Genomic DNA, 26,274 nt, shown 5'->3' with positions numbered 1-26,274 from the left:
ATGCACTTAAAATGTCATCTAATTTCCCAGTGGTATATTGAGAGGTCAGAGGGTGAAAACGTGATCGATTGTTGTCATCGAATAAAGCACAGTGCTGCTGCTGCCCAGTCTGGATGAAGGCACATTATACTGGCTCATTAAGAATACCCTTTTCCTATATGTGCAGCCTAGGCTGCTCCCTTTAGGCTTTTATAGAGATACAGTGAAAGTGCACGCCCCTCTATCTTGATAAGAAGACAAAAATAGTATAAATCATACATCAAGATCACATTATGCTCACTTTTAACGGCAGACACACTTTAAATGTTAAATACATTTTCGTTTGGGAATTAAGCAGTTCATAAAGGCCAATCTTAACCTATTTGATAATAATGAACACTTTGAACAAAGCGTTTAATTTGTGCAGCCAATTGGATTCATATTCTACTGCAATTTAATAAGAAACAGCTCGACTTACATTTGTGGTACTTAATATTGTGGCACATTGTCTACTATATTAAATCTGTTGGATATTACAACTATAACATCCACATCTCATAGTTTGCAGTATGTTTTATATTCTCTAACGTTTACTTGGCTGCTGTAGCCTGGACCTTTTTCATAATAGGCGAGCTTAATGCAAACGTTAGTGGAGCTTCGTGTTGTGAATGTATCCTTGTGCGGTTAAATGGTGCCTGACTCACAGGAATCTCGTCTGTACAACAGAAAAGCCTCTGCCTGAGTAGGAAAACCAAACCAGCGCTGAGCGCAGAGACGCACGGCGCCTCATCCAACCAGCGCCAGTCCCACGAAACCGGAGTGAAAGAGGGGGAAAGTACGCATTTAAACCATTAAAGTGACTGGAACCGGACGCTTCTGCTCTTTTGGATTCTTGTGCTTTATTCAGCCGCGGAAAGCTTCTTTTTAAGTGGATCTAATAGTGAATCTGATCACCGATGAATTCCGCGAAGTTATCAGCATTTGGAAGTGAGGAGTTCGCCTGGAGTGGAGAAAATCCAAATAGTGTTGAGTGTATTACTTCTCGACCGCAACGATGCCTCCGACTGATCTGAACTTTGATTAAATAGAAAACCACCCTCTGAGGAGCTGCTCTGAACATTATTATCTGTATTATTGCGGAGTTCAGCAACTCATCCACCATCCTCATTAGCGGCTTTGCAGCAGAAGTTGTGATTTAGATGAAATAGACAACACAAAGCGCATTCTAAGTGTGGATTTACACCGTTTCCAGCTGCTCTTGAATGATGCCTGCCTGTTTCACGGGAATATACTGTCTACTGGCATTTCTACACATTTGTTCAGGTATGAGTTGGCTGGCGTGTTTATTGCCAATACAGTTTTTCTTATGTTTGGAAATGTGTTGCCTGTGTATGTAGAAAGATTAATTAAAAAAAAGATATAGAATAGAGAGAGAAACGAGAGGAGATGATGAATATGCTAAGTTTGATCTGTCACGGTACCCTGCGGGTATTCTGGTCACCCTCTCTCTGTGTAGCCAGCAGTATCAGTATGTGGCCCCTGACCCATGCTGTGTGCTGCCTCCTTGCTGAAAGTGACCCATCTATCTGTACCCCCTGATACAGTCCAATGAAACACAGCTTCTTAAGCAGCTCTTATCACACCAGTGGAAAGTTAATTGCCATAATAAGGTTTATGTGAGATCATGTTGTTTTATGCATAGGATAGGATCAAGGGCATGTCCAAATGCATGTGAGGAGTCAAAGTAGGACATCCACTATCATCCTCAGTCCTCAGTGAGTGCATACATCACATGAGCTGCAGGTTAATGAGGAACAGAGAGACTCCACTTGAACAGTCCCTTTGCACCAGTCAGACCAGTGAGGATGTATTATTTCCACTGGGTGGAAATAAGGCTCTCTGCTCTGACAATGTCATAGTTGCTGCATAGTCGATTCAATACTGGATAATTCTGTCACCAGACATCTAGTCTCAAGGTTAAAATTGAAGAAACATTTATATAAATTAATGTATTTATTTGAGAAGTTAAGAGATTCAGATGCATTTATTTTTGTTTCCTTTATATTTAACTTAATTTTTCATTGTGCCAAGTCCAGAATACACTCCAGTAGGACAATTATGTTGTGTGGAAATCAGAGCTACTGTCCCAAAACATGTTTACTGGGTGAAATCTGAGACTGAGCCAGAAAGAAAACCTTTGGATTAGAAATGGAGTGTGCCAGCCATATAAGTGCTATCTCTCTGCTGAAGGGTCAAGGTTCATTCCAGGAAAATGAACTCCAGGATAACATTGATATAACACTGATATTGCAGGTGGTGGTTGAGGTTCACATGAAAAGTTTTTGTTGGAGTGCTGACAACATACTTTCTATCCAGGATTTATTGGCTCACAAACACTTTCCTTTAGGCTTTATCACATACGCAGCTGATATTGTTCCAGTCAAGCAGCAGACCTCACAGGTGTAGGTACACTATGATAAAATAGGTAAAATAGGGCAACAGCTACAGTCACATAGATTAATACTTTGTACAGATTGCGAAGTTTCAGTCCACATATTATTAAATAACAATATTTTTACATATGCACCTGCTGTTGAGAATGGGCTGGTCTGCAGTGATGATTGTTAGAGGTTTGAGGGCTGAGGCTAAATACAAGGGACAACAGCACACCAAATAGAGAATAATGACTAAATCTCTCTCATATATATATATATATATTTATATATACACACATACACACACACACACACACACACACACACACACACATATATATATATATATATATATATATATATATATATATATATATATATATGTATATATATTTTAACCCTAATGTACTGTTTTATAATGTTGTTTTTAATTTTTGCTTTCAGTAATATAGACAGCAGTTTGTTCTTAACAGGGAATTAGACCAATACTTTCTTACATATTGGGTTTTAATAAGATCAGAAGAAAAGCAAATAAAGCATTTAAGAAAAATAGGGAACTATGAAGAAGTAAAACTAATTTCAGCAAAACTAGGGTTAAACTACTGAGAAGATTTTAGCCTGAACCTGAAGTAGGAAACAAACAAAACATACAAAATTATATTTTTTGTCATAATATTCATCTGTAATTTAAAAAAAAAAATCATACAAATATTCTTGAAACTACAGGGAAAGATACACAAGAAATCACAAATGTTTTTCAAAAGTCCTTCATATTCCCTACTGGCGCCCGTCTTGTTCAGTCTGTAAGACAAAGACAGCTGTCAGTAACATAGCAGTAACAATATGTTTTCAACACTAGAGCTTTTTTGACACTGAGTGATGGCTTTATTTTTCCAAGCTTTTTGCTCCTATGATGGCTGAAGTAATGTGCCAACTTCAGAGTACATGTGGGTTAAACACAACCTCATTCCTCACACTTTCCAAACCAAAGATAATGCACTGAATGTTCTGTCTAGCTCCTCTGACTATAGCAGCAGTGGTACAGTTTTACAGCCTTCAACTCTTTTCTTAAATTTCAGTGGTGACTCAAAAGAGGAAACATACTAAGGCTTAACTATCCACATCAAGAGCACAAAAATGTGTATGACACCAATTTTCCAGTTCGTTTCTATAAATTTCCAAACTGACAAACTTAGATCAACCACCCAGTCCAGAGCATTTTATGAGTACTCTAGGAGGTTTGTGTTTCAGTCAGAGGTGTTGTCCTGTTGCATATGGTACTTTTAAAGAACTGTCTCTGATCCTTCTACATAATGTGAATATGTTCATTTGCAGTCAAATTTGCACCGGAAGCACCCCTTCATCACAACTTTTCTGAAACTGCAAATAGCAAGCTAGCAACATATACTTCAAAGTCCAATAAAATATTTTTATTGCTTAATTGCTATGGCTTTATTCACTGAGCCCTGACATGAAACTAAGTATCTGGGTTTCCAGTATGGAATAAGTATTCAGTGCTCTTCAACACTGGGAGCTTTTTCTCTCTACAGTGTTCTTTGGTAAACTGGTAGAGTAGATACATTTCTCTTGAGACTCTTCTTTTGGCTAAAGGACCAGTGCAGTGGACCAGACCTCTGACAAATGCTCACTGACAGACTTCTGACAAATTCTCACTGATTGGCCCAGCGCACTGCAGGTTTTTGCCAAAAAATGTGTCGCAGACCTTGTGAGTCAGAGGATGTGATAAGGTGTACAGTAAATTTACATAGCAATGCCCCTTGTGTGAACCTGTGAGTGCATGTGTGTTTATCACATCCATATCCCACCATAGATTACAGGGATTTTAGAAATCTGTATACGACATAGCTGGGAGAGCTGCCAGGCTTACACGCCTGTCCTTGAAAATGATCCTTGCTTAATAAATTGCAATCAAAATGATTACAGGTGTTTGATATATACCAAATCACTCCCTTGTCTGGTATTCTGTACTGTAGCATAAAAAGCATACAATGGTCCATCATTAAAGCCTTGAGCTCTTAAAATTGTTTGTTGAGTGACTTAATTGTACAGAGAGGGGGAACCTGGAACTCCGCCTATTTGAGAGTTTAATCTCCGCATAATAAATCTGCCAACAGTAATAGCATGATACATAATAATCTAAATGGTTGCCATTAAAAGCATATGCTCACGTCGAGATGGCTTTGTCCCTTTCATCACACAGATCTTAATTATGCATCCCCAGAGTGATGCTGCGACTTGCCTCGCCATTCTACCTGTTTTGTTTGATGGTCTATAAACACTGTCTAAAAAAGGAACCGGGGGAAAATAAAAGAATAGCCTGCATCCTGTATTTCTTTTTTATGATGGTTGTCTCACAACTGTGCTTTCAAACTCCGTTTTGTTCATATTTTAGTAATAACTGCAACTAAGCCAATAGCTAGGTTAATAACTTTAGCAATAAATAACGGAGGTCTTCTGAGGCTTATTTTAGTTTGAGATCATCTCATCCATGTGTTGCCAGCAGAGAAGTAAGTACAAGAGGGGCTTAGAGACCAGCAGAACACAGCCTAATTCCATCACTGGTGTGTGCAGCAACTCCACAGGGAACAGTTTGACTGAGACATCTGGCTGGCCCGCTGGAGTTAGTTGTATACAGGTCAGAGTTCACGTGTACTTACTCATGCTGCTTTGGTGACTGACACTCATGGCTGCAAGTGGTTGACTGTTGTGATCCAAAATACTACACGACACAGAATACTGGACCTTACAGTAAGTAATGATGGCCTGATTGGGAGAAGCTGGTTTGCCGTGTCGTCCCCTAAGCTAACAAGACTCCCTGCAGTCTTTGTGATGGTGACAGTGATGAGCTGACGCTCACAACTAATGAGAACTTCTTCGCTATGGATGATGGGGCTGATAGGACATATTTTTATACCAACGAGGCTTCCTTTGTTGGTTGGATGGAACTTTCAGATTCCCTCTGTTGTTCCTTAGAAATAATGTGACTAACAAGCTTCACTGGAGACCAGTTTGGTTAGAGAGCATCTCCACTAATGTCGTTTATTTGTTGGAAATGTGTGGGGTAGGAGTAGAATAAGAAAAAATGTATTCACAATGCAGCTCCTGTCTGCTTCATTCAACCTGACTGAGAATTTGCTGAAATTACTCGGGTTTCAAAGAAAGGTGTGCTGGTGCTTGCTAATTTAACATCTATTCTTTCATTCTTTGTTGGCACAGTTAGCAAATTGCTTTTTCAGCTCTAAGTGACTTTAAAGTTTTTAAGCTATTAATATTTTTCTCACCCATCATTGGAATCCATCAAACCTGATTTGAGGTTTATGTCTGGACTTCATATGCTGTTTTTATGTGTCAGTATTTAAAAAAAAAAAGAAGTCTGAATGAACACCTCTATCCTTGAATTATTTGTCTATTGACATACAGAGCATCCACAGAGTCAGCCCATATAGAATGTATGAGCTCATGATAAATTCACATTGTTTGACACTGGTGTTTTTTAGGTTGTTATTAGCTGAAAAATACTCTTGAGAACTCTGTCCACCAGGAACTGTTGAGACTGAATTACTGAGACTGTCTGTTGTCTCTCAAACCCCCACAGATGTTGCTGCAATTGTTTGGTTCTGAGTGAATGTGCATAAATACATATGTAATGGTGTTAGCGTAAGCTTGTCTTTAATGTGTGTTTCGGATTGTGTGCTGAAAGCTGTGATTCATGATTGCTTCCCTTGTTTACTCTCTTGTTTCCTGTGGTGCTGTGAGACAGAGCACAGTTGCCAGGCCTGTGGGACTGAAGCTAGCGAGAGCTTTAACAAGTGCCTGTGGGCCTGAAGTTCATAGGTCATTGCACCTTCACACAGACATGCACATACGTATGGACACATTCCAAGACACACATAGCCACATAACTCCTCATTTTGAGGAGGATCGATTACTATCTGCCTGCCCTACAAAAGTAGCAGGTTCCTCGCCTGGGGGATCCTCCCACACTCCTACTATACCTTCAGCCTTTCCTATCACGCATTTCTGTGAAAAAGAATCATAGCATAGTTCATCTGTCAGTCAGCTATTCAATTGTGTTGACTGACAATCTCATATTAAGACACAGTAGTGTCTTCATTAGGTGCAATGGCAACTCAAGCATGAACTGAAAAAAATAATATAGAAATAAAAAAAAACAAAACAACTTGACTGTATCAAGCAGTGATATAGCAGTTCAAGTATAAAAGCATGTATCAAGCATTTAATTTAAATATTAAACACACAAACAAGTTTTACTGCGTCCTCACTGCATCAGTAATGTATTAAATCAACCATGCACAGTTTGTACTAATCAAATGTGGTAATTAGACAGATAAAAATGTGGTTGTGTCTAATTATTGTCATCTTAAGTTGATTTATTTAATTTTTTACTGTCACTTTGAGGTGCTGCCCTCAATGCCCCCCCCCACCACCAGCACCATCATCTAGATAAACTAGCTTCTAAGCCAAGAAATTCCCTTGGGTTTGTGGTTTTCTCCGGGCTGTTTTTACTCTTTTGCTCTAAGCTTCCTTTCCTGAGGTCAGTGTCCAGCTATGGCTGTGTGCTGAGGCACTCTGGATAATTACTTCTGTAGATAAATCTACTATTTCACAGTCTTGAGGCTTTATAAGTAATTGTAAAGACAACCCACACCTGCAATGTGTGGTTGATCTGTGAATCCAGCTTGTTTCCTCCTTTCACTGAGATGGGCTGACACTGGCAGATTGTTTCTTTCTCAGACAAACTGTGCAAAAGCAAAGAGTTGTACCCATGTGACCCTATAACTTGTCCATCAATGACTGAAATGGTACAGTGGTTTCTTTCAGAATGATACTGTATGGTATTCCTCAGGGATTTTTGGTTTAAAAGTAATTGGGTGAATTCATATTTTGAAAGGACAGCTTTAAAGGTCATGGTAATAGTATCACCTCAGATGCTTCTTGAGGTTACATCTGTGTGAACTGTCTCCTCTCCAGTCAGGCAGCTAATAATCAATAGATAAATATGCTTTCTATCTTTCACAGTATTTCACTTTCACGCTCAGATACAGCCAGAGATGTATTCTCACACAAAAACACACATATCATCAATTAGGCTGACTATTAAACCTAAGATTAGCTAAAAAAAAAAAAAAGAATGGCTCAGTATTGTGATGGAACACATCAGTAGTGCGCATTATCCCTCCGCCATTTCCTCAATCCTTCTCATCTCTCTCCTTCATTCGTCTCATGTCTCACTGACAGGGTTCAAAGCCCTCTATGTGAAGACTGTAGCATAAAGAACTATTTTCCCACTAGAGCATCTCTCACTGAAGAGCCCAAAACATGCATAAATTGCCTTAATTAGCAGATCTATTCTTAGCTGGCATTTGTATTGCTTTAGAATGGGATTCCCAGATAAGCAGGAGTAATCACTGAGGCTGATGGCACTAAAAGTTTTGGTAATGGTTGGATTTACAACCATCCAGCTGTGATGCCTTTATCTGAACCTGTAATAAGGCAGGAATGTGAGTGCAGTATTGCGGTATTAGATAATTAATTGATAAATCAGTAATTAACGGGACTACTACATAATTAGTGTAATGCTAAATGCTTAAGGTTGTGTTATAGTTTTGGATATGTCACAGACTTGACAGATTGTTATACTCAATAAAAAATTGGAACTAGGGCTGTGAGTAAATTTGCAGGCTTCTAAATATAAATGGTGAGTTTGATGTAGTGTATTGTAAATGGATGCAAGGCAGTATGGACAATGTGTTGTAAACAGATTTAGAGGAGAGATTTCCCTTACTCAGTTTCTTGAAAGATTCCAAATGGTGTCCTCTTATGGAAAAAAATGTGAATATCCTCCAAACATATCTTGGAAGAAGTGGAAGTTAAGCGGGACTACTCATCAGGCTGGGTATTTCCTGACACTGGCATAATGACAGATGCATGGGGTCAACTCCAAGAGCCAATGGGGCCATGTCATGGGAAATTACTAATGTGTTCAGTTCAATTGGCTGTCAAAATAATTGATTATGAATCATTTTTTAAGCATTAAACTGAGTAGTTGGGGGTTTGATTTTATGACATTTGTTCTAACATTAAAACGGATCAGAACACATGTAAATCAAACCCATTCCTTAACTTGGCTCATCAGATCCCAGTAAGAAGTAGTAAGCCTTCAGTGAATGATGAGAGAGAGAGGGCATACCTAATGTAACCAGAGGTTGACGTTGGAATGCAGCCTCTCTAAGCATCTGGAGCCTTTTGACATACAGTCTCATTAGCTGGTGGGTGATCCAGTGGGAGATATTTGTACTATGTAGGAAGGAATGATGTTGCACACAATATGAATGAAATATGTTGTCAGAAAACACATAACTTTAGTCTGTGTTTATCTGTTTGGTTTATACATGGCTTCCAAAGCTGATTTGATACAGGGATGAACAGTCTCCGACAAATACATAAAATGTTGTAAGAGCTGAGAAGTTATGCAGTATGTAACTGGGTTAGGTTATACCATTGTCTTTGAAACTGTAATTGCCACCACTGCAATATTCCAAGCATCTTGACAGTATTTCATCTACAGTATCACAGTTCTTTTATTACTTTTCCTTCCTGCTACTTCTGATGTCTCACTGACAGTTCTCAAGGAAGCATGGATCTTATTTTTTCCCCACATTCATCAACAGTCTCCAAATGTTATATCTGCTAATTCAGCTCCAGAGTTTGTGTAAGTAAGATTGAAACTTATATGGTCAAAAAAAGATGGTGCATGCGAGCTGTACTTTCTTACAATCCATTTTCTCTCCTGCCGTGCAGGGTTACAGTGTAGCCGAAGGCCTTCTTTTGGAAGTCCATATAACTAGGGGTTGCTGAGTGGCAAGAGAGCCAATGAAATGCCTCAGGTTAGTGAGAGAGGAAGATGGAAAGAAAGTGCGGACAGGGATAATGTCAAGGTGTTCGAAAGAGGGGAACACAGAGCCGTGTGGTCTTTACAGATACAGTCTTTGGTTGTGTTTTGAAATACAGTAATTAACTCATGTTCAGAATGTCTATGTGAACACATAGAGATAAAAGGAAACTTCAGACAGTCATTAATCTCTGAGACATGTTGTTTCCGTAGCCTGTGATTTTCCACTGCAATAAGAACTAAAAGAGCAGACTTAAGCTTTACTTCCAATCAACCAAAATACCTGCACTGTTTTGCTCACTTCAAACAGCTTCTTTATTGCTGCAAGATTGTTATCAAGTGTGTCCTGTAGCCAGAGTTTCAAAGCTGTTTTATTCCAAAACAGTGTTGATTTGGCAATGATATTTATGAGAATTGGTTGCCCTCAGCTTTTTCTCTCTTTTTTTTTGACAAACCATTTCAGTTACATTTAACAGACAAATGGAACCTCTCTCTTAATTAGCAGATCATCAGCTGTTGCAGAGATTTTCAAATTGAAAGCAAAGGCTTGCACTCTTACAACAATTTATTAGAACAACAATTTACCTCAGAAACACCACTTGAAGCATTTTTGTCACAATAAAAAAGCAAATGATGGCCACAGCTCTTTTTGACCTTCAAGCTCAATCCATATAGCAAACCAAGCTGGAAAGCTGGACCTTAACCATATACCTTAAGTCAACAAGCAGCCCTGTGCCAGCATTTGTGATCAACAGCAGGACTACAAACAGTGCCAAATAAAAAGCTGTTCATACAGATAAATTCTCAAATGAATACCCAGATGAGCAGTTTCAATCACCTTTGTAAAATCTCTTGCAAAAGCTTATCAAAGCTTGAGATTTAAACTTTTCATAGAAAGAAAGGATTGAAGAAGTCTTTCGATTAAGACTTCAATCCTTCATGACAAACATGGAAATGAAAAGCAATTTGTCAAGAACACAGAAGATTTGCCCAGTGGAGGTGATTGACACGAGCAGGTTTGCAGTGAAAAAAGAGGTTAGGATATTATGGAGTTCCAGAAGCTGGTTCTCATCCTCACTGAACTCTGACATCTTGGCTTTTCCCACTGTAGTGATTTATTGCTGCTTGTAGTATTGCTTCTTCCTACAGGTAATAGACTGATGTCTGAAAAATACAATATAAGAATGGGGTTTGGAGGGTAATCTTTTTCCTTGTCTACACTCCATTGTTAATGAAACTCTGAGCTTTATGTATTAATTTAGTGATTCATGTGACTGAAATGTTCCCATCATCATTTTAAGACACAAACCTTTGGAATGGGGAAGACTCCCGTTTGTTTGGTTCTTTCCATAATCTTTTGGCCACTGTCCAACTCAACTAGCAGATTGCATTGGAATAATAATAATAATAAAAAAAGATCTATACATACGCATGGTATGCATGTATACATATGCAGATAAATGTCTATCAAATGTAGATTTTTCATAGCAATTGCAGCAAGATGTAATGTTTAAAATGAGGACTGTGTTTTTATGAACGTAACAATGGGGCAGCAGCAGCTGTGTTTTGATAAGATTTGCATTTGGTTTCTTGGCTTGGCTGCTGCCAGTGCGTCAGATACCCATTGCTGTGTTTGAAACAGTCAGACCGCTGCCTCAAGATTTAAAACTGTTTTTAGAAACAACAAGTCACATTGTTACTTTGTGAAAAAAGAAGTAACAAGAGTAACATGCCATGCCACATCAGAATCCAATAGGCTTGACTGCGAGGTAACACAGTTAGACACCAACAGAAGTAGAGGGTGTAGCGACTAACTCAGATGTGGACAGAGATGTATTTGTATTAAGCTTTAGTAAAATGTTCTTTATTCTGCATAAAGTATTTGTGCACACATTGTACCGAGAAGCACTCAAGTCAAACAGGTGGCAGGCAGCTCAGATAGCAGGACATTCGTATCACAAGAAAGTGTGATATGCTATGCTCTAATTTTGAAAGAGAAACCAAGATTAGTTTAGATTAGCACATGGGAAAAAGTTAATATGTTCTTTCCAAAGTTGCCGGTCGGTGAAAAAATCACCGACCGGCACCCTTAAGCTGACTAATTAACACATTATATATCGGTTGTTATCTTGTTTGGGTAACATTTTATTGGCCCTAACTATGTTGCATTGCAGTGACTTCCTGGAGTTTCTTTCTGTTCCCTGGCAGTGGATGACAAGACTCCAGGACCAAGAAATAATTATGACACTTAACTCCCTGTAAAATTACAACTTGTTTTTTCATGTTTCTGTTTGTGAAAAAAACTAATTAAATAAACAAGATATTACATGTTATTTTGTGAGCTGCTGGCTAGATATTGGTTTAAAATGTTGGACAGAGCTAAGCTAAGCTAATCATCTTCTGGCTCTTGCTTTATACTTAATGGAGAGTGTGTTTCCCAAAATGTGGAACTATTCCTTTAAAGTCAGATGTAATCCAACTAGATGGGTATATACTACCAGGTGTAGAAAGCGGGTATTTGCCGATACTCTCCTACACTTGGCCTTATTGCAAGGCGCAATGCGACCCATCTTCCTCTTCTCCTATGCAGGTTCTTACAAAGCCATGAAAATGTCGATGAATCTACACAGTACTGACCTATAATCCCCTCAGGCTGAATATACCCTCTTATTAATGTCTATTAATGTCCTCTCTGACTTATAAAGTTAAAGCTATGTTTGGTTTCAGTTTCAATACAGTTCAAAAACATCCAGGGCTGTGTCCATTTATGCAGGCTCTTCATCACAGAGATGGTATTTAAGAGTGGTTGAGAGCGTGTGTTTATACTGTGATATTGTCCATTGCATATTTACAGTACATGTATGTTTCTGTGTTTGCATGCACTCATTTATGAAGTGAGTCCTCAGCCACCAGAGTGTCCTGTGAGAGGGCTTCAGTTTTATGATGGGTTTGGTGCTCTGGGCAAAGTCTCTCTCCCTTCACAGTATGACAGTCAGTTCACATCTGGGCTGCCACTACCAGGGGCGCAATTAAGACCGAAAACAAATGTAGGTCATGCAGACATGCACTTTTGACATGCAATGACACAGCATGAAGCTAATGCAATATTAATGTATTAATTCAGTTAGTTTAGCAAAGTACAATTTAAATAACATTTTTTTGACTTACAATCCTCAGAGGAGATGAAAGAAACACAATAAACTACAGATGGTCAAACATGCATTCTGTTTAACTGATTATATTAAAGACAACATTGAAACTTTTTACCGATGAGAAGATTAGGCATGTAAAACAGTAAATCACATATTTCATCATCACAAATAATGACTATATCAAACTAGTATGTAAGATTAACCAAAAGTGGATTTTTTTCTTTCATAATAATAAACTACCTCTGTGCCACTTCAGTGACTGCCCTATTCACTGGAAGTTTGACTTTTAAGCTCTGCCTGAATGATAATCAATGGTCTGTACAGCCACTTTGCTTTCCACTGAACATTTAATGGAGTGAGGATAAGCCTTTCAGATGGGCTGCTGGCCTTTCCAGGCAGCGGTGCTCATAAGGTGTTTATCACCACGAATACACGAGGTAAGCTCCTCACTATCACACACCTCAGCTTGTCAGTATATGAAAAGTGAAACATAAATGCTGACAGTATTTGACATAAGGGATTATAATTAAACAGTACTGGCATTCCTGAAAATATGCCGTGTGTACTTGACCAGCAATTCAGTTTAATGTCTGAACTGAGCCTAAAAAATTATTATCAGATTCTTACAAATTTCAGGAATATTAATTGAAAGTAGCAATATGTATTATGCCCTCCATTACACAATGTGTGGTTTTGACTTGAAAAAACAAACCACTGCCTGCGTGTCATAGACAGCCTGATGGATTTATTCTCCAGTTAAAAATGTCCTGGTGACCTAGTTGGCTCAGATGTTTATTGTTTACCAGCAATGTCCTGGTTTGATTCTGTCCTGAGGACTTCATTGCTTGTTACCATAAGCATTTAACAGATGGTACCCCAAAGTAGATTTTTTATGACACTGTAGAAAATCATAGTTCATGATTCATGAAATAAATCAATATGTGTACAAAATTCTCAGTGAAAGGGGCTTCATAAAGTAATTTGATGTAAACATAAGGACCTTTTCAGATGTAGATGCAGAGACAGTTCGATATTCTTTCTATTGATTTATTAATCATTTAATCAAAAGAAAAAGATTGGCAATAATTTTGATTGTCTATTGATTAAGTGTCTTTTTTTAAGGAAAAATATGTCATTACAGTTTCTCAAATGTGAGGATTTTCTGCTTTTTGCTAGGACAAAACAAGTTATTTGAAGACGCTCTGTGAAATTGTAAAGGAGATTTTTCACTATTTTCTGACATTTTAAAGACTAAAAGATTAATTGATTAATTAGAAAAATAAATGACAGATTAACAGATAATGAAAAATCATTGTCTGCATCTTGTAATATGATTTCTTAAGCCTGCGTTGTGTTAATCTTGCAAGCAGATTCCTCATGCTTGCATTCCCACTCAGCTCATATCATGCCCTGAACATCTGGGTGCTGGGAGGTGTTATCATGTCCGTGACCTTGACTCTCCTCTCTGGGGGGGGTGCTTCATTGTACATTGTGTTGTTGGAAGGGTGGTAGATGGAAGAAACACTGATTTATAATATTATAAGCAAAGTTTTTAATAACTTCCATCTAATTAACTTCACAAATGCAATTAAGGAGATCAAATGTATCAGCAATTAATGTAAAAGAGAGTGTGGTTATAGACACCTTGTCCTGGCCACACACAGGCATAGAAACGCACTCACATTCCTTCCACCACATACTTGAGTGAATGACAGTGTTCAACTGTTCCACTTAATTGTAGTTTATACAGCCTGAGAAAGAATGTCTGGCATTTATTGGTTCCCTGTGTTTTACTTTACAAATGAATGAGTGTGTGTGTACGTCTCCAAGAGATGAGCAACACAAGTAGTTTGACATTTTGGGGAAGTACATTTATTCGCTTTCTTGTGAAGAGTTATTAACTCTTGTCATTTAAAACAAGAAGATTGATACCACTCTCACGTTTGTCTGTTAAATGTGAAGTTAGCGTAGCTTAGCATGAAGACTGGAACAGCTAGCCTTGTTTGGTCCAAAGGTAAAAAATACTCCTACCAGGACCTCGAAAGCAAACTAACCAACAGGTTATCTTGGTTATTTAATCCCCAAAACAAAGCTGTGTTTTTTTTTACAGGGGGTTCTGACTTGAATGGGCGCAGCTAAGCTAAGCTAACTTTCTGGCAAGAAAGCAAATAGGCATATAAATGTCTAATTATTTTAGTTGACGTAGAAACAAGTAATCTGTTGTGAGGTATATCAGTCAAATATCCGAATTTTGAAAGACATGGTGAAGATTTCCTATACATGAATTTAGAAGATGTGTTTCAGTAGCCCCGTTAAAACCATAATGACCACCAAACAGTCTAACACATCTATTTTTAACCTTCATAGCAACAAAAGACTTTATGCAGTTTTTGAGCTGGTCTGAAATATTCCTTTTTCCTATCACATTGTTAAACGGCAGGCCGATTGATATTAATGTCTATAGCAGACATTCATAATAATCATTTATGGATAATTGGTAAAGTTAACAGGGAAAGATGTGAGCTCATGTATGCTCATAATTTCTTGCTCGTTATGCTTCAATAAGGAGAAAATTAGTTTTAGGTGAACATATGGAAAGTTTTCACAATTTCTTCTTTGTGTGCATGTAAGCTTTTACTGTAGAGCCTGCAGAGTTTTATAAAACAGGTCCCTGGCCTGTCTTATAGCCCCTTTGATGTAGCACTGAATCCACATTAGTCAGAACTTGGCCTTAGAAGAGAGGATTTGTTGAATGTTTTGCTGACATTTCTGTATAATCAGATGTGCTTGAAATACCAAAGGTGGTGCAGTGATGCACAGCAAACACTTGCATAATATCATCCACTTATCACAGTTATACTTTGCTTCTGTGAGTTAAGTGTCAGAGAGTTAGACGGCTGTCTAGTCTGGGTCTGTGAAGTATATTTTAGGATGGAAATGCTGACAGCACTCATTTCTTATTCAGAGGCATGATTCATTCAGCTACAATTCATACTTAATCCACTATTTTTGTGTAATTGAGACTTTCACTGTACGTCATGTAGAAAAGTCGTAACATCAATCACCACTCTGACACTTGCTGACCAGTCTGACTTAAAATGGCATTTTTCTGAACTGACTAAAAATAAAACAACCTCAGTGTTTATTTAGTTTGGTTAAGTTGCCCTGCTGTACTCTTTGGTCCCATGGTGGTCTTTTGTCATGTCTGTCTCTCAAATGCTCTTTTAGTCTCTAAATCTTTCTATTGTAACATTTCATTTTGTTCTATCTAGCTTGTTGAGCTGGCCTTGGATAGTCGTCTGTTCAAACATGTGGTGTCATTTGACTTACAAGAGCAGTGCTGTGAACTTGGAAGCTTCTGGAAATCTCTGTCTCACCATTAAAAGTGTGGACTTTGATCCACGGTCTAGCCCATGGCTCACAAAAAAGAAACTAAATGTCTTTTACAGACTGAGACAAAGTGATTGCCTTAACAAGACATACAGTAGCTGTTCCATTTACTGCACACTCTTAAGTCTCCCACAAAATCTGCCTGGCTTTATTAGCTGTGCCTGACTGCTACTCTTCCAGAGTGGCGCTGGCACTTGAGCACAGGTAATCCCACAGTACCCCAGGTGTAGATTTACCATTTCCACAACTATGGCTCTGGTACCTTTGGTGTCAGAGTCACTGATCAAGCTGACTGCGTCTCACATCTGTCAGCAGCACCAAAGGGTGGCACTAAGTCTACAGCGTTCTGCATTAATAAATGTCATCCGCTGCTTTTCTTGTAATTGCTTGTTTGGGAAAACCGCACCGACAATTTTGCACATTCTTTAAAGTGAGTTTGGAGGGTTTTGAGTTTAAGTTTGAGTCTGAGTTGGTGCGTCAGTGTGTGTGTGTGTGCCCATGTGTCATTCAGCCTGTCTGAAGGTAATTTTTCATACTGAGCTGACAGCTAGAGGGACCTCAGTGCAGCAAGCTAATTTGATTGTGATATTTGATATTTTCTCTGTATATTTCTTTGGTTTGGATCCAAACAGTCATAGTAGCCTCCTTTCATGCTGTCTAAATACATACAGTATTGTACTGCAAATTACACTGGGGTGGGTCGATCCAAGACCACCAATGTTGCAGTAAATTACATTCATATTTGTCACATTGTGTTATTATGATCTCAGTGCTCATGATTTGTTGTTTTAAAGCCCTTGCCTTCCCCCTTTATCATCTCTTCTTTTCAGCCTACTTTCCTCCTATAATTTATCCTCTCATGTCCTCTTTTCTGCCTTGCATATTCACCAAACCTACTCGAATAAAATATAAAATACCTAGTTCATTATTCCAACTTATTATGGCTTTCTACTTCTCACTGACTGAGGCAAAACTACATAGACAGGCTCCTTTCTCTCTTGTATTTGTTGCTCTTCATTCCCTTTTTCTCCCTAGATCTTCACAAGACAACAGAGCTCCCTCAGGGATGACTGACAGAAAAAACATATTTGTAGGAGCACAGGTGCTACAAATGACCTTTGGTGTGTATGTATGTACTCCATTGTGCATCCCTGTGCATGTTTTTGCATACTGATTGTGTGCTGGCTGCTGGCCCTTTGCAGATAAAGCCTGGTCTTCTGGGGGCCCACTTGTGGCGGGCTGATATTGCCTTTCCGTAATGCCAGGGAGCTTAGGGAGCTGCTTGGACCCTTAGGCATCAGCCCAACACAATTAAGAACAAGGAAAGCAGCATGTGTGCTGTAAACAAGGACCAAAGGCCACAGTGGACACCCTTTTTATTTTGTTCTGTTATAGGTTTAAATGTCTAGACAATGCATAAAATCGTACTTAGATTAAATATTTACAATTTTTGACCACAGCTATATGGATGGTTTTACCTGTCTTTCTATCTTTTTTGGGGTGTTTTTTTAAATTACAAGATTAGTTTAATTTCTTATTTAATTACTTATTTAATTTCAGAACTCTTTCAGCTTCAAATATGACAAGTGATACCCTGTTCATTCAGGTAACATTCTTTTCTTTTGCAAGTTTGGGGAGCACAATTTGTCTTGCTGCAGGTGACCAACTGTCTCTGTGCTGTTGCCCTCTCAGACTGTGCTGCTGAAAAATCAGATCACCTAAATTACAAAAGGAAAAAAGAAAAATAGCTCAACAGCCTTTGAATAGGATTCAGAGGATGAATCCTACTTACTTTAGGGATCCCCTGACTTTTCTTCTAGTGCAAAAGTGAGGCTGATAGCATGGCTGTAGACTCCTCATCTTGTTTTGATTAAAATTCTTTTCACCTCCGCTGCATTGGGGTAGAAGGCAGAAGTCTCTGTGTTTTTGTAATTTGAGTGAACCAATCTTTAACTTTACAAAAAGGCCTGATAATGATGTGTGCATTTCCAAAATTGTTGCCTGACTGATTGAGATTTGGTCACCTCCAACCTAGTGTCATTGTCACAGACCTTCAAGCTACATTGCATAGTATCTGTAAAAAGAAAGTACACTCTGGTGCTCTTGTTAAAAAAAAGGTTCTGGAGGTGAGAAACTGTTACTGAGGAGCATTTTTAGGTGTGTAATTACCTTCCTTTTGTACGACAAACACTACACGGCAGTGTGAAGGTATAAGTCAATTGGGGCAGATTATGAAGGATGGGGATATGGTACCCATTAACAAGTTGAAAATTCTGTTTGATTTGAGAGATGCTGAATTTTTAATCATATTTGCAATTAAGAGCCATCTTAAGGATACTTACTTCAAAGGGCTTAATAGAGAGATATGGGCAATAAATTGAGGGGGATTGCCTTGAGGAGGAGAGTAGTTTCAGCACTATATAAGTTGATGTCCCTTGCCTCTCCTGACAGCTTATCATCCATTAAATCCCTTTCAAATTTGTGCTGGCATGGCTGTGGAGAGGTGGGGACACTTTTGCACCTGTTGTGGCATTGTCCTCCAGTGAGGGGCTTTTGAAATAAGGTCATTTTAAGATTGTCATCTATTCTGGATGTGAAAATACCCCAATGTCCATTAGTCTGCCTAGGCACAAGGTATACAGTCAACGCTCTCGCACTGCATCATCATGACCTTTTGACAGCTTTTAAGAGTAAAAATAAGAGAAATGAGGCAAATGGCAAAAAACAAACAAGCAAAATAAAAAATAGACTGTAGTAGTTGGCATTGGGAAGCCTTATCTCAGCAGTCCACTTCCATTTAGGCCCTGTTTACACCTGGTATTAACATCCGTCTTTGGTTATCCGATCACAAGTGGACAGCTGTAAATACAGGAGTAAACGCACCCAAGACGCATTGAGGACGGATTAGTCAGACTGCTGCCATCCAAGTTTTATGGAGCTTTTGGTTCAAAAACTTGCATATGTCAGCATATCTTAAAGTTTTTAATGATAAGCTCGCACACTTATCAAATGCCTAGTGTTCCTGACTTCTTGTGTGATGTAGGGGGTTGTACTCTACCTCTTAGATAATATCACATTTTCATTTTGAAGCTTTTGGAAAATAAAGTAAATTCAGATTTGTGCAAACACACAAATAATCTACCACATCACCCAGTGGATCAAATTCTCACCCATTTCACAATGTGTGAGGTGTTATCTTTCTGAGTAAACGCTTGTCTGTGTGGGATTTATTGGTTGCAGCGGGAGTATAGGAGCTCATCACTCTCTAGCACGGTAGTGATTATCTGCTTTACAGGGCCATTGGTACATTAAAGCGTGACCTGCTGAAGGCTGTATAAGCTGGTGTTTGTACCAGCATGAAAGAACAGGAAAGTGTTCCCACAGCAATAAAACAGGTAAACAGTGGTTGCATGACTGACATTAAAGCCACATTTCCTTCATCTTCTCCATCTCTCTTCATTCTCCCTCTGTATTATGTCTTGCAGTTTTAACACAACTGCTTATGCATTTTGCTCTTGAATAAAAGGTGATTTAAAATCTCATCTAGACTAAAACAATAACACATGTAGCTGTTTTGCAGAGTCCACATCAGATTCGAACAATACTGGAAGGAGGAGAAGAGAACATGTGTGGGTCTGTGTGTGGACAGGGTTGGAGGTAGGGCTGGTGTGTGTGCTTGCTGGGGGGTTGGAAAGAGTTGGAGGGAATGTAAGATGTACAGAGGCATTGGAGGTGTGTACCTGGATCTCATTAGGGAGGTTTGCTGTGTCCTCTGCCTCACAAGGAGTCACTGTTACACAGTTTCTTTGAGAAGACCAGTATGATTGACATCTCAACAGTGTACCGGGAACTCAAGGTGATTTTGTGGTTGTTAGTGTGGGTATGGTTGAAGGTATTGATTTGTATTTCTATGGCTGGTTTAACGATTTCAGAGGCTGTGGTGAAATTTGCTCCAAATGGTGAACATGTAGCATAAGTGGATGTACACACAGAGACACACACACACACACAACTTGATATACAGGCATGCTATTGCAGTAGGGTGGAGGGAGAGAGTGATGGCTCATGTTGAGGATGGGCATCCTTTCTCTTTTGCTGAGAATATCAAAACATTCATACTGTAATACACTTGGAATCTGCTGATTTTCCTGTATTGCTAGAAGCAGACATTTCTCCAATAAAATTGACCAATATTGAATATTTAAATAAGTGAAATGAACAGTTGTGTTGTGTAATGTTGTGTTACTGGAGTCACAGATAACACTATAATCCTTTCATAATCCAGCTTCAAAGCCATTCTCAAAAGCTGTATATATTTCTGTGCAAATACATGTTTTAAGGCTAGACATCTTTTCAAAAGATATTACATCCTGAGGAATTCACATGTCAGCATTGTTTAGTAATTTACAATGCCTCATGGGGTTCCAACTGCTCAAAAAAGCAAAACATTTTAATTAAAATGACAGTAATTATATTGTCATGGATTATTGTTAATACACAGCACTTGAACAATAATAATAATGTGCCTTGTCTAATTCCCTCAGAACAGATGCTGTTTTGATTAGTACTACTCTTTATTGCAAGGAAGGATTATTTGGTAATTTCATTATGGCTCTTTGTGTTTTTTGAATTCCACTGACATTTACAGTAAGTATTATATTGCTAATTTGGCAGTAAAGTGTATACATAGAACTAATTTCTTCCCCTTTCATCACCTTTTCATTCGTCTTCCCCTCTAGGGTCTCGTCTGCGGCAGGAAGACTTCCCTCCCCGCATTGTGGAGCACCCTTCTGACCTCATTGTGTCCAAGGGGGAACCAGCCACTCTCAACTGTAAGGCAGAGGGCCGTCCAACCCCCACAGTGGAATGGTACAAAGATGGGGAGCGTGTTGAGACGGACCGTGACAACCCCCGTTCCCACCGTATGCTGCTGCCCAGCGGGTCCCTTTTCTTTCTGCGCATCGTCCATGGACGACGGAGCAAGCCCGACGACGGCAGCTATGTGTGTGTGGCCCGAAACTATCTGGGCCAGGCGATCAGTCACAACGCATCCCTGGAAGTAGCAAGTAAGTTACAGCTGTTCAGAAAATCCTATTAAAAATAACGCAACACACATTACCCCAGCAAGGTTTATGATTAATATTAATCAGGAAATGCACCTAACATAAAAGCGGCCACAATCAAACATAATGACAGAAGTCTGCCAGATCTGTTAACCTTTGACCAAGAACAAACGATAAGTTATCAAATAACAACAAATAAGTTATCTCTTATACCAAGTCGTTTTATCCACATTTCTGGGTATTTATTATCTGAGCTCTTTTAAATATCCTAAATTATTTCCTAATCTCTCATTTTGCGTTAGGTATGATGATAACAGGTGTTTTATTATCTATCTTTAAAGAAAATAAATAGCAGGCTAACCTTTAGATCATTTCCTGCATAAAAAACTACTTTTACTAAGGTGGAAATACTTTCATTTTTACTACAATGCATCACAGTCTTTGTTATATTTCCTTTGCATAGAGTGTTTTGATGCTTTGCACTCCAATTGATCTAATTATACATGAAACACAATATTTAAATTGAAAAGCCTGCTTCATTTTGTTACTTTCCTTCCAATTATGGCTTAAAGGTCATTTTTATGGTTTAGGGACAGATGGAAATTCACTATGTGACACACCTGTCAGACAAACAGCAGCTGTGTGTCTGCTTTAGTCCCCAGGTTTAAACAAGGGGTGAGTGTGTTCCTAACAGGTGACACTGTCGACTCGCTGAATCGTAGAGTTGCAAGTGTCAAGTGTGTGGTGTTGCCAGTTAAACAGCCTTTCACTGCAGTATGTCTCAGGCTGGAATCTGCCAGGTTGCATGCAGCAGCCAAATGTGTGTGTGTGTGTGTGTGTGTATACATTAGCTAGAGTGATGGAATGAAGCCTGTGGAGAAGCAGGCAGAGGGCAGAGAGCAAAAGGTCAGGGCTTACGACCATCAGAATAGGGTAAGTGCAGATGGTCTGTGAATCCCTATGGAGCACAGGTTCTGCAAGTCCAAAAAACGCTGGAGTCAGTCTGGAAAATAACAAGAATGAATAATGCACTGAAAGAAGAAAGTGTTGGTGATAAGCAGCAATACCCTCATACTGCATAGTTTCACATCCTTTAGTTTCGATTCTTCAGCTCAGCTGTGTCAGCTTGCAGAGCCCTGCCCAAGCTCGGTCTCCTGGGCAGATATTTCGCAAAGGTTTTAAAATAATAATACCCCTCTAGTATCTGTTTCACCTTTTGAATTATAATGAAAGAGATGGTCAAACGGTATCATGGTAATGCTAGATCAGCACTCCTACCCTGAGAAGCTAAGCCCTCTAGGGGCAGAGTTTATTACTTGGAGTTCACTAAATTTACTGCCAGGTTTTTAAGGTCGAGCAGGAACACAGCGAGGACTTGTTGAAGCTGCCTGGATGAGTTATGTCTCCCTACCTCAACCCTCAGAGGTCACACAGATTCATGGATCACCCTGAGGCTGGATAGTAAAACAGAACCCCCTTTGGCAAATGCTGCTGAGTTAGGGAGTTTTAGAGGGGGCTGCGAAGCTGTGGAGTGTTAAAAGGAGGATTGACCTTACTCTGTCAATAGACAGACTTGTCCGATAATTTGTCATCTATTTTGTACAGTGTTTAAATAGCTTGAAGATTGCTTTTACAAGTTGTAAAGGAAACAGAATTCAAAAGGGTGACTGGTTTTTGAGACCACGAATTGTTGTCACTCTGTGTTGTGATATACAGTAAGCTACTGGGTCAAACTTTACTCAAAGTCCCTCTAATTAGCATTTGTAAGAAGTATACAACCAAATGCTAAATAGGGGGACTTTAAAGGACGGGTTCAAAGTTTTTCAAGTCTGTCTTAAAACAATATTCAGGTTCCCAAATGAACATTGAAATAGGTTTTTCTTGCCATAATCATTCCTCCTGTTCATACTGACCATTAGAAGATCCCTTCATAATGCATTTACAATGTAGTGATGGGGGCCAAAATCCACAGTCCCTCTGTGCAAAAATGCATTTAAAAGCTTATCTGAACCTAATATGAACCTTCAGCCATGCAAATTAGTCAAATTAAGTAGATCTTTCAACGTTACAGTCTTTTTAGTCTTTTAAGTCCCTCTTTTTGTTACTGTACTTTGCAACAGACTGTGGATTTTGGCCCATATCCCTTACATTGAAAGTGCATTTGAGGGGGATATTTTAATAGCGACTATAAACAAGGAATGATTACAGCGAGGAAAACCTTGTTTAGTGTTCATATGGGCACCTGACTGTTGTTTTAAGACAGACAATATGAAAATTGTGAAGCTCTCATGAGTTACCAGCTACTGTTTTTGAATAATTTGCTTTGCTATGCAGCCTGTGCGCACGAACGCACACACGCTACTCACACACACACACACACACACATAGTATCATCACGTTAACATCATCATTCACATATATATATATATATATATATATATCTCCTTCAGTAATTTTTCTGCTCAGAAATCAGTGACACAGCTACATATTGAATCCCCAACATCAATGTTATACATTGATGTTATACATTGATAACATCAATGTTATACATTGATGTTAGTCCAGTTTTGAGTTTCATATTTTCATATTCAAACTAAAGGATTACAAGCTACTCTAAAGACTGACAAGAGGTTGTCTTGGGCTATTGAACCCTTTGCCAAAAATGCAAAAACAAGGTTTTTACTCAAGATCTGGAAAAGTCAATATATTAAAGATACACGGTCCTCTGAATTTCTTAGAAGAATTGCTAAATCAATAATGATCCAAAATCCTATGCATTATAAATGAATATGCTAAATACACCAATTATTATATGATTAATAACAGCAATAATATAGAAGAATAAGGATTTAGTTGAGTTTATTAAGAAACCATCACTAAATGTTGCCTTGGACTAGTCAATGAATATTCTATTCAAGATTCAAGATCTTTTTTTTTACCATTTTACAACACAAGGTTGCACAACTGTTGTCTGTAGCCCCACAATGCCACTCACAAAAAACAGAAACCACACAAATGGATCAACAAACAACAAATCACAAAAACAAAACTATTTTTTATATTGTAGTGCAGAGGATGAACTGAAGTCCTGTCCTCACCTGTCCATATAAATAAACATTAAGTAGTCACAGTTCATTTAATTGATTAGCTGTCATGAATATCTTGTCACTTTGTATAATATGATGAGTTCATGGACTTGACTACTTAGGAAGACTTAGGGAAGACACTGCTGCATATTGACAAGAATCCTGCAGAGCATCACTCATTTGATCCATTTTAGAAAGAGTAAATATGAAAGCTACAGTGGGAAATTAATTACCTATAAAGGCCTCAACTCAATTCTAAATGAATTTACTGTATTATAATTTTTTTCTAATGCCGCTATGATTTAAGTGAAGTAAGGGAGAGATGATGAAAAGTGGGCAGACGGCTGACAAAAGACAGTGTTAGAGGCTGACAGATGTAAAGTGATGGAAGCAGGAAAGGACTGACGGAGCAGGCATAAGCAGAGGAGAGAGAGAGGAAGAAGTGTCTGTCCTTCAAGGCACAGAAGTGAAACTTGTTTGCAGAAAATTGAGGTGACGTGGTAGAGACAGTGACAGATGTAGTATGTGCTGGTGCCTGAAGCGTGACCGCAGGGTTGAAATACTGTGTCAGCACACACAACACGCACACATATACGTGCACACACGCACACATGCCAGTGGAGCCCTTTCTGAAAGCGAAAGAGATTAAATGAAAAAAAAGGAAAAAAAAAGACATATAACTTAGTTCCTATCCTATAAATGTCACAGAAGACACTCAGCATATTTTTTTTCTGCCTGCAGGGACCCTAGAGGACCCTGGGAAATGAACATATGTCCTATTGACCTCAGCCACTTGATTCAATCATGAAGCGCTTTATTGAGGTGAAGGCAAAGTCACAGCCTGTGTACTCTAAAGGTTATTGGATAGTAGACCTGTTTTTAGGTTCAGTAAGAGAGAGGAATAAATGGTATTCTTAAACTAATTGGACACTGCCATTTGCGAGAGGAAAACTCGGCTTGTGGCTGAGATGAAGGTTAAGCCACAACACTGCAGTGTAGTAATGAGCCATAGGGAAAGACAACCATGCAGCCACACCACTCCTCATGCATGTGAAAGTATGGAGAGAAAGGCAGAAACGTCCCATCTGAGTCCTCTGTCTATGTATTCATTGGTTATTTTTTTATTTCCACATCATGACAATTCATTTGGCCCATCCTAGATTGAATTAAAAGACACAGCTGGATGTCAAACTTCAATTCAATTCAAAATATAGCAACATACTGGTATCTTCCAATAACAGATCACTCATAACATTAAGTATTTGTCTACATAATTTCAGGCAAATTCAATAGCAGAAGAAGAAGAAGAAGGAATGAAGCTTTTACAAAAAGTCTTTGTCTCGGTAAAAGACTTTTTTTGCTCATCTCACACACCCTCCCTCCAACCAGCTGGCTAACTTAAACGCTTATGTGAACAGCCAACTCGGTCTTTGTGCATCATCACATACAGTAAAGATCTCTGCTTCTAAAATAAATGATATAAAACATAATTCTCCGTACAGTGTAGGGATGCAGCGATTAACTGATTTCACTATTAACTGCGCTTTAAAACGTCACAGTTTTGTAACCGTAAAAGCTCAGAGTGTTTCTGTTCTCATTCTCAAAAAAGGGACATTATGGTATGTTATTTTTCAACAATGGTTGTACTGTGAGTAAAATTAAACAAAACTAGACAGTTGTGTTAAAAAAAATGTCCATAGGTGCAACTGGCAGACTACAGGCAGAAGTTCAAAACACACTTGGTGTACCAGCTTAATCCTGGCCATTTTCAAAGGGGTCCCTTGACCTCTCACCTCAAGATGTCTGAATGAAAATGAGTTCTATGGTTACCCACGAGTCTCGCCTTCACACCTTTATTTTCACCTATTCTAAAAATGGTGTATTTGAATATTTCTGCATACCAGGGTCCCTGAACAGTCTTGGAATTGCATAAATTGGGTATAACTGGAAAGCTGAGACTCTTGTGGATTTAATGGGCCCAGCTGTATTCATGTGTGATGATGTTTACTCGTCATAATAGCCATTTCATCGTAGTGAGACCAGTTTTTGAAACTTGACCTCACTGTATAAAATGACCTATTGGGCTTCTAGGATAATCACAGCTTCATGAAACTTTACAACCACAAACTAGAGACTTAGGGCATTCAGAGGATGTATGGCTTTCCATACCAAATCACAGCATGAATTTTTCTATGGTGTTACTCAAGGTCTTGGTGTCTTAATATGGTATTCTGG

The 26,274-nt window shown here is 38.7% G+C and overlaps 1 protein-coding gene across 4 annotated transcripts in view; it reads left to right on the top strand.

Moving 5' to 3' along the window:
• The window catches only part of LOC122995008 (roundabout homolog 1-like), a 107,510-nt gene that overhangs the window by 16,124 nt on the left and 65,112 nt on the right, over window positions 1-26,274 (top strand). For 3 of the 4 annotated variants that reach the window (XM_044369908.1, XM_044369906.1, XM_044369907.1), the window contains one exon: window positions 20,630-20,956. In XM_044369908.1, coding sequence (XP_044225843.1) covers window positions 20,630-20,956 — 327 coding nt within the window. Of the gene's footprint in view, window positions 1-713; window positions 1,303-20,629; window positions 20,957-26,274 lie in introns of those variants that run through there. The other variant, XM_044369909.1, reaches the window with a different exon arrangement.

The sequence above is a fragment of the Thunnus albacares genome, chromosome 13, assembly GCF_914725855.1.
Source record: "Thunnus albacares chromosome 13, fThuAlb1.1, whole genome shotgun sequence".
Taxonomy (NCBI): domain Eukaryota; kingdom Metazoa; phylum Chordata; class Actinopteri; order Scombriformes; family Scombridae; genus Thunnus; species Thunnus albacares.
The sequence above is the reverse complement of the archived record's forward strand: the minus strand, read 5'-3'. Positions and strand labels throughout refer to the sequence as shown.